The 9887-nt window shown below is 39.9% G+C and overlaps 1 protein-coding gene across 1 annotated transcript in view; it reads left to right on the forward strand.

Moving 5' to 3' along the window:
• GPI (glucose-6-phosphate isomerase) overlaps positions 1-6640 on the forward strand; it is a gene marked incomplete at its 5' end in the record, with an annotated part of 17975 nt that extends 11335 nt beyond the window's left edge. The window contains 8 exons of the mRNA XM_010188786.1: positions 1165-1208; positions 1449-1601; positions 1955-2084; positions 2460-2536; positions 3831-3959; positions 4509-4584; positions 4666-4732; positions 6176-6640. Of these exons, the coding sequence (XP_010187088.1) occupies positions 1165-1208; positions 1449-1601; positions 1955-2084; positions 2460-2536; positions 3831-3959; positions 4509-4584; positions 4666-4732; positions 6176-6299 (800 nt within the window). The remainder of the gene's footprint in view (positions 1-1164; positions 1209-1448; positions 1602-1954; positions 2085-2459; positions 2537-3830; positions 3960-4508; positions 4585-4665; positions 4733-6175) is intronic.
• Positions 6641-9887: the final 3247 nt, after the last annotated feature.

Here is a 9887-nt window from a genome sequence, read left to right on the forward strand (position 1 = left end):
GGTGTGAACATAGATTCTAGAAATTGATACCTGTATTGTTACCAGGTAGCACTGGCATTTCTGATGCAGATCTAAAATGTAGGTGGAGAGTACAGTGAATGCAAAAGAGCTCTAAGAACTGCTGTTTCCTGGTGAGCAGGCTGTTAAGCAGCCTTGCATTTGTTCCCTCACCACTTCTTTCAGATATTTAAAATCAGAGACCATAATGACACTTATTTTTCTATATAAAAGCTAGAATTCCCTTAGCCTGAGCTTAGACGAAAAACATTTTTGTTTTTTCGCAACGATACAAATAGGAGTTGTCGTGTGTAGAAAAGCTTATGTGAACAGCAAAATAAACTTCAGTCAGGGACTTAATGTTTTGTCTGCAATAAACTGTTCATCTCTGCTGTCAGACAGATTAGGTGCTGCATGCTGACATGCCAGTCTATCTGCACTTCTTGCTCTTACATCCTTCATCTCCCAAAGCTGCTTTGATTGTCAAATACTTCACCTAATTTTTTCCACATAATCAGAATTTCTGGCTTTGCAGGAAAAGATGGTATTAGTTAAACTACTCAGTGAAAATAAATGGGGATTTAAATGCCCTAATTATAAAGCAAAGAAAAAAATCAGGTAAATTGTTAAAAGGACAAGGAAGGGAAGAAAACCTTTTTCTTTGCAAAGACCTTATTACAGTTTTCTTTTCAGACCAACACAAATTCCTGCCATGTTAGCCTTACCTTGTTTGTTTGGGGTGGTATATTTCGGTGTGGGTTTTTTTTTGGGGGGGGGGGGGGGGGCGGGGATGTCACTGTGGCTGTGAAGTGACTACATATTCAAACTTGCTGAAAACTATGTAGCCTTTGATACAGAGACTGGTTTAAATGCCTCTGTTTTCTTTTTAGTGGCTCATTCTGCCTGAAAGGGGATTTTAGGCAAAGGTTTTTGAAGTACATTTCATGAAGTTGGACTTGCTCTGAAGTCCAGGCTTTAATCATAACTAAATATATCTGGCTTACGGGATGCAAATTGCAGGAGAAGTCAGAGTGCAACTTTAAATTCAGTGAGTGGTTGGGAGCCTTGCTGTGTACAAGGAACCTCAACTCTTTAGTGATTGTCTCTGCAAGAAAAATCAAGTTTGAGTTGTAATAGTAAATACGAACTGACTTTTTTCATTGCTAGGTTTTGACAACTTTGAGAGCCTGCTTGCAGGAGCCCACTGGATGGTGAGTGTGAGATGCCCCTTTCATCTTTGCTCCTCCTAACAGAGTTGTTAGAAAGATAATTAAAGGCAGGTTCCTAAAGTTCAGCTCCCCATGTCCTCTCAGTGCTTCTAAAACAACTGCTTGGGAAGCTCTCTCTGGATCCAAACAAGAATAAAAATTTAAGAGTTGGGAGGAATTGCAACTGTTTTGTTTTTTTTTTTTCTTTTCAGAAGTGTAATTATTTTCCGTTGTTTTACATAGGACAATCACTTCCACACTGCCCCACTGGACAAGAACATGCCTGTTCTGTTGGCCATGCTAGGGGTCTGGTATATAAACTGCTATGGTTGTGAAACCCATGCCCTTCTGCCCTATGACCAATACATGCACCGCTTTGCTGCCTACTTCCAGCAGGTAAGGCTCAGACATAGTAAAGGTTTCAAGAGGGAAATATGTAGGTATGTTTCTGTCCTGGTTCTAGAATCTGAATGCATGCTTCTAGGTTAAAATTGCAATCACTTAAATTCATGTAATCAAGGGCATGAAGAGACTGGTGGCAAGACTGTCAGCTTATTTGCTCAGATAATGTAGAGATGTTTTTCCTTAGACCTCCATTATCTTGGTGTCCATAAATTAAGCAGCTATATCACTGATACTTATCAGAGTTCCATAAACAAGCAGCACTCATAGTTAAAGTATTTCTGGAAACTTGTGCTGATACTGTGTGGCTCTGCAAAAAAGGTGATACTGCCCTTTCCTTCTTTTAGGGTGATATGGAGTCTAATGGCAAATACATTACCAAGAAAGGCTCTCGTGTGGACTACAATACTGGCCCTATTGTGTGGGGAGAGCCTGGCACTAATGGGCAGCATGCTTTTTACCAGCTCATTCATCAAGGTAAACGAACTATTTGGTACCTTGTTTTGGAATTAAATTCTCAATGGCTACGAAGCTGAAAGTCTGCAGGATTGACATGGGTTTGGAGGTGGGCTCTTACCTAACCTAGCATCACATTGCTATGGTGCTCTTAATAGGTGTGTTTAGAATGCTACAAGATGCAGGTTTTAACTCCACAATAAGGAGTGTCAACTAAAGCTAAAACTACTGAGCTGTATTGTCACTTCCCACTGCTGTTAAAAAAACAAAACAAACTTTTTTATAAAAAGCTTTTTAAAGTGACTGAGTCTTCCAGTAATTCTGAAAATGAGGTTAGAATTGAAAATTTTCCAAGACTTTCCTGTTGCTGGCTTATTAATATGGCTTTTCTTATAGGAACTCGCATGATTCCATGTGACTTTCTGATCCCAGTCCAGACCCAGCATCCAATCAGAAATGGCTTGCACCACAAGGTAAGTTTTGTTAGGGCACCCATATTCTTGTAGTTGAAGGTACTAAAGCTTATTCAGTATCACGGTGTGTGAGATTTCTAAATGTCCCTTTGAAACTATACACAGGATCTGTGAACATTCACAATAGGTTTGAAAATAACTGAATTATAATTACGTATTGTATGTAATATATGTAACACAGTGGTATGTTTGTTCTTAAAGAAATTGCAGCCATAGTTTTTGAGACAGATCAATGGTGTGGCCTGTTGGCTTACTGAGGCTGGAAAGAGTTGAGCAATTAAGTATTTGAGAGAAAATTCCTTGTAGGAATCACAAGGAATGTAATTCTTGCAGACTAAGAAGCAGCAAATTCTCAGAGTTGATGGAAACTTCCTCAGAGATGCTGTTGCAAGTCTTAAACTCCAGGACAAAATCTAGCACGGCTAGGGTGATAGCCTTCTACACAGACATTTTTTTTAACCAGTCTAATTTTTTATTTTAATGTATCATCCAACTAAGGATTTTCAGTGAACCATGTCTTAACAAGCTCCATAGATAGAAACATGTCCAGGTCTACTACTTAGTGCATACCTCAGAAAAAGCATGCTTCCTCACTAAACTTCAATCTTGTCTTGATTTCAGATTACGAGTGCTATTTAAACTGTGTAATGGTAATTTTTTGTCAAGTAATGCCAAGTACAGGTGAAAGTTTTAGAAGATGACTTTGCAGAAGAAGGGGAGAAAAGGTTTCATTTGTAGGTATAATAAGAGTTTATCTTCAATGTAATGGGTAGGAAGAAAACTACACATGAATTTACAAGCTAACATTAGGCAGAGAGTAGGAAACTAAAAACTTCTGTATTGGTAGGGATTGGTTTATGGTATGCTGTGAGGATTTCTCTTCATATAGAGTAAATACACCTTAGTTGGTTACCACTGAACTTTGCACCATGTAATGTTCCATGGGATAAAATTATAGACTATACTGGGAGAAGTGGGGGTATGAAATTCTGGCTCCTTTATTCTCCCTAGGAGGCTTGCTGTCAGTTTCAGCCAGGGCAGGATTCTGCAAAACAGTCCTGGTTGTCTTTAGATCCATGCACTGTTAAAACAGTAATCAAGTCTCCTGGCATTCTGAAGTAAAAAGCAATAGTGGGCATTATACAGTTGAAAGCTACTGCACACTCCACTGCCATAGTGTTAAAACCAGGAGCTGTAATAGACTAGGTCCCTGTCTAGATTCAAGCAATAGGTATCACTATTCAAACTAAGGAAACAGTAGCTTGAGTTGATGTTTTGTATTTCTGCCTGCTAGATCCTTTTGGCCAACTTCCTTGCTCAGACTGAGGCCTTGATGAAGGGAAAGACTGCTGATGAAGCTCGTAAGGAACTTCAAGCAGCAGGACTGAGTGGAGATGCTCTGGAGAAGCTGCTTCCCCATAAGGTAACTGTGCTTTGCCACTTGACAGCTTCCTGCTAGCTCAGGTACTGTGGTGGCGTGGGCATGGTGTTGGTCTGCTTGATGGAGTTTGCTGATGGGGCAGTGCCCTCCGGTGGCTCTCAGGCGCTACTGTCTTGACAGCTGTGAAGGTTGTGTCACAGGTTGTACCTACCTTGTCAGGTCTAGTGGAGCAGTCTGTGAATGGCGCTTCTGCCAAAGCATGCTGATCTGGAAGCCTTTTGAGGCATTTCAGGAAAGATAAAAGTTATCTCATCACTGCCTCTGGAATATCAACTTGTATTTTACTTCTTCCTGTAGCCCACAGTAGCCAGTAATGATGCTTGGAGATAACATTCTGCCATTGTGTTTGTAATAAAACCTGAAAATGATACAATTTAATGGTTGAAGTTGTTACTCTTTAAAGCTTCCAGGATTTTTTATTTGCTGCTAGTACAAATAATCCAATGTGGGCTATAAAGAAAATATGAACTGCCAGTTTCTGATGCGAGTCTTAAGGCATAGTAGAAAACAATGTAACTCTTGTTTTTAAAGGTCTTTGAGGGAAATCGACCAACCAATTCCATCATGTTTACAAAACTCAACCCATTCACTCTGGGAGCCATCATTGGTGAGTAAATAGATCTCTCATCTGTGAATGCTTGTTAAGACTTTATCAGAAAGTTTGTTGATAACTTTTTTCTGCTTGTAGCCATGTATGAGCACAAGATATTTGTTCAAGGAGTTGTCTGGGATATTAACAGCTATGACCAGTGGGGGTAAGTCTCTGATCTGTTTCTTGTATACTTCTTGACTCTGATATTTAATCTATCATGAATTAGAGAAAAGGCAATGAGGAAAAAAGTGTTATACTTGGAGCAAATCATTAGAGGATAGTTTAAACTGAAAACAGATTCTTCTGGGAATAACTCACCATGTATCCTTGTTCAGCCATGCTTAATGATTCTGTAGATACAACTTTAGCTAAGGACACTTGTTCAGTTTTATTTAAAAAAAAATACTATGAATGCAGAGAAGAGACAGTAATAATGAGTTAGGTAGTCAAGTAGTGTGAACACCTGTTCTGATAATTAGAATAGGAAAATATTTTCTGTTATAGAAGGGGGGAAAAGCCTCTAGAAACATTGAGTAGGCAGTTTGGCATCTGTTAAGCAAGAGACTGACCACCTTGTAATTTTCCTATACTGGAGATACAATAACATTCTTGACAGGTGTCTTTGCAGCTTTACAAGGAGTTTGGCACTTGTGAAAATAGGACACCTGATTGGGAGCCAGTCAGATTGTTTAATCTGTAGTAATAACTGTACAGTATACTGTATGAAGACATGCAGGAGAGACTGGAAAATGAGTAAGATTTTTCAGGTAAAACCTGCCTATGCTGTGCAGGGTGATTTGGAAGCGAAAGTTTGCTCTGCAGGCCTAGTATAGCAGTTTACACTAAGCTCCTTTCTTAAAGGCTGAATGATAGGTTTTTCATTGTATATGTTTTCTTAGAGCTATGCTAGTACAGTAAGTTCTTTAAATAAAATATTGTAGTAGAAAGTGAAAAGACTGTCTAATAAATGCTGATGTCTGCTATCAACTCTGAAATCAAGAGTAGGATAAGATTAAGTACAGCTTTTACTGCAACACATCAAAACCTGGAATGGCATCCAGAGCTAACTATGGAATGTGGGGATGCTGGAGAACCAGCCTAGATCCTTGCAGCTGTAGAAATATCCTAGGTTCTTACCCTGTGGCTCTAACTCCTGGGTAGCATGCTGTAGTGTTGGGGAAATCTTCCAGTCTGCAACTTGGCTGTTTATTGTTTTGGTGCTGTAAATCAGTGTTGTGAGTGATGTTGTGTTCAACAGGGAACAGTAGCAAGCTGAATGCATTCTGCACAACGCAAACAAGATCTGAAGGGGAAAAGACTCTGCTTAACTTCTTAAAACAAAACTTTCTCGTAGACATCCTGTAATTTGAGAGTTGTTTGTCAGTGAAGCAGCTGTGAGAACTCCAGTTGTTTGTGAATGGCAGAGCTGAATAATACTAACTTTGTCAGTAGCTTGTAGAAGAAAAAATATTCTTCATAATGTTTACTGTCAAGCTCCTTCTCACTGAAGCCTATTTAAATGTCTATGGCTTATAGTAATACTGTAAGTTTTTAGCACTAATGTTTTTCTTTTATGTTCTTTCTTCTCTTGCTTTTTAAAATGCAGGGTTGAGCTTGGAAAACAACTTGCCAAGAAAATTGAGCCTGAGCTGGAGACGGATGCTCCAGTGACATCTCATGATAGCTCAACCAATGGGCTGATCAATTTCATCAAAAAACACAGAGCCTGAAATCAGATTTGGAGGACATCGACAATCTAACCACCGAATACCCAAATCTGTTGTAGTTGTGCTTTTCTAGCCACTTCTAACAAAAATAGCACTTTACAGATGTAGCTTCACTTGTTGCGGTTAATCTTGTTGCGTCGAGTGTTACAAATGAAAACTAGTTTTGTGAAACCCGGAGATTGTATAGTTGCTTTCTATTTTTGTGGCTGTTAATCTGTAAAGTGCAGCTGGTATGTTCCTCAGATCTTATCCCTCAACTTCTTTAAAGGTGATCACATACTGATACTAGAAAATAAAAGGTATGATGGATGAGTAAAACTTCTTCACTCTAGCGTTAAAGTGCAGACCTTTGCCTCACTGACTGTGGAAGGTAGTCTGAAGCCAAGTAAACTAATCTGTCTATTTTGACTGGTTCTGCTGTAAACTGAAAACTAGAATGTGTTCAAAGAATCAAATATACTGCTGTACATTGTTCATGCTGCATGATTTGATGCATTTGAGCAAGACAATTTTTTTTAATGCAACTGTGAAGAGGAAGGTTTACATAATGTCTGGTAAAAGATCTCTTGATTTCTTCATAAGCTATTGAAGTCCTATATGTGAACAGCTACCTGAAAAGGAAAGTTTCTGGAGTGACAGTGATATCTTAATTTTCCAAATAGCTTTTAAGAGTTTGTGAAGCATGAACTTCAGAAGAAAGCTCACTTTTTCACTTGTAGAAGAAATGTGTGAGGTACTTTCTCTCACTCTTAAATCACCATCACTGTTACAACAAAAAAAAAGAAACAAAGAACAACTTAACTATTTGTAAACAAGTTGCTTATATCCTTTCATTTTCTACCACTGTTAACCCCTCTCTGCTAGCAGACTGGCATGCTGTGGCTGTTGTTCTGTAACACCTTTAATAAAGGTAACACACAAGCTTTGAAAGGAAAAATAAGATGTTAACTGTGGTTCTCATACCCTGAACTTTTCATGACAAATGCTACTGTGGTTTTTAAGTCTGAGCTTAATGCATGTTTTCGGAACAAATCCATTGGTGGGATCAAAAGCTTGATCTCACTGATGTGGCACACTAACAACTCTGTAGTGTTAAATTTAGATTATGTACATATAATGCTTAGATGCTTTGCTATTGATCAGCTCTATAAAGCAATTTCTCCACATAAAACATGGTCACAAAAAGAATCCACTAGAGGGAGGCATAATTTTCATATGAGGCTTTAAAGCTTTCATCCAGCAGTCTTAAATCAAGTGCTAAAGCACAACTTCATCCACTTTCAACAGAGGTGGGTGTAAAGTGAGACTTTTCTATTTAGATGCCTGTCATGGTTTGAATGGTAAAGCCCATTGCTTTGTCTCAGTGCTATTCTTCCACCTTTGTTTGTTCCTCTCTTGCAAATTAGACACCAGCAACTTTTCTTGGAGAAAAAGGGAAGCAGTTTGTATTCTCTAACTCTTTGGTTATTCTCTAACCTTGGCATTGTTTCTAAAACTTTTTTTTTCTCCTTGCGGAGGGTTTACGGGTGTGAAATATTTCATTTGTAACATACCTGCTGTTTCTGCTACCACCCTTTAACTCAAAACACAAAGCAGGACAGCAACACAAGAAGGATCAAGATGCTGTTTCTGTGTACTGAAATAGTTCTCCTGTACTCGGGATTTTAGATCCAGTTCCCCAAGGCTTTTTCAGAAACGTAGAAAGTTCGTTTTGGAAGCATTTTGCCGTTTCTACGCAGAGAAAGCCAAACCAGGCTGTGGATGTGTTGTAGTTTTGCTGGGCCCCTGCGCGTTTTGGCGGGCAGAGAGGCGTCCCCTGGCGGCGCGAGTGTGCGGGGCCCGGCCGCTCGTGAGGCAGCAAGGGCGTTCGCGGGGCGGAGGGGGGTAGGCTTCGGCCGCTGTGGTGCCCACGGGCCTGGACTTTTACGGGTCCTCCCTCGGCCCAGCGAGTCCTTGCACGCGTCAGAGCTCTCGGGGCTGCCCCTTAGGTGCGGTTATTTGCTAATTGATGGTGAAATTACCGGGAGAAGTGAAGCACCGCTTATCAGCAACTTGCCGGTTCATCAGCCTGGATGCCAAAATTACCTCAGAGTTTATGGAGTGTGAAAATAACTGCTCCGTTGTGTAACTGCTTATGGCTGTAGTCAAACACAGCATAAAAATGGTAACGAAGCTTTAAAAGGAGGGCTTTTTTCCTTGCAGTAGTTGAAGACGGTATCATCAGAGAGGTCACAAATAACATGCAAGGGCTACATTTTGAAGATGAAGTGGCATGAAACCCACGTATGGTTCAGGAATTCACCTTCAGTGACACGAGTTGGAAGATAAAATAATCACATGCCTGCCCAGGTCTCGCCCTTCCCTGGGTATGTCCTTACAGCTGTGTTGGAGGTGGATAGTGACCTGGCCAGGTCTGTGGGCTGCCCAGTACTGCTGCTCTTGCCTTCAGCCGTGACATGCATCCCACTGAATAAAAAACACAAACCATTTGTGACTCACTTTCTGATACTTGAGCTCCAGTAAATCAATTTAAATCCTTCTGTGTTATATTAATCCAGGCAATTCCTGCAAGAACAAAACAGATTTCTTCATAAGTAGTAGTGCTCTGATAATCAGAAGGTCCAACCTAGTCACTAACTGGGGAAGTCCAGTGGGCATGGCTGACCTCCCTGAGGAAACTGTATTGTCATACTGCAAGTGGGAATGAAAGGTAGTAACATGCCAAAAATAAACAAACTTGTCAGACTCATGAGCTGGACCAAGACCTCTGGTCCTCAGCCCGGTGCATTTGCCATAAGACGTATGTTCTTATTGAAGGCCTCTGAGGAATACAGCAGGGGATGCTTCAGTCAGTGTAAGTAGCTAGGTCAGTGATGTATGTATATAGAACACCATCGTTACACTTGCAATGCTGATTTCTATAATCATAACTTTTCAAACTCAAAATTCATCTATGACTGTGTTTTGAGAGTTCTTGAGAAGGTAATTACTGTATTCAAGGGAAATCTCTAATATTTTAAAAGAAAATTATGTGAAATTCATCTTGTATTCCCACTGGGCATGCACTTAATATAGACCGTGTGGGTATGAGATAAAAGGAGGAATGTTTGCATTGTAATTGATCTAAAAAGATACTGTCTGAGAGCTATGATTGGAGTGAAGATGTCTTCCAGGTCTTTTGTTTAAAGAGAGTTTTGCAGTAATAATCAGTAAATGGTACTCTTTGGGCCAGTTCGCACTGATCTGATTAGCAGGGTTTTTTCTAATTTTCAAACTATCCAGCACTACATGCAGAGTTCCTGCAAACTTGGGGATGGTAATGGTTTGAGCTTAGACTGCTTGGAGGATAAGATGAGTAAAATTTCCCAAGCCACACCAAGAACTTCAGTTGAACCTGTTGCTGTTCTGGAGGAGCAAAAAGCATTTGCAGATCTTCAGTGTCAGTGCTGGAGGAGCCAAGCCATGAGTTTGTATAGAACAGTTGAGTAAAAAGTAGTTTTACCTCATTCATTAATTTATTTAATCTTTACACTCTTCCAGGTAAAGTGCTTATATTTAGATGATCTTAAAATTATTCTGCTTTGGCAATTC

Source organism: Mesitornis unicolor, unplaced genomic scaffold (assembly GCF_000695765.1).
Source record: "Mesitornis unicolor isolate BGI_N332 unplaced genomic scaffold, ASM69576v1 scaffold19737, whole genome shotgun sequence".
Lineage (NCBI taxonomy): Eukaryota > Metazoa > Chordata > Aves > Mesitornithiformes > Mesitornithidae > Mesitornis > Mesitornis unicolor.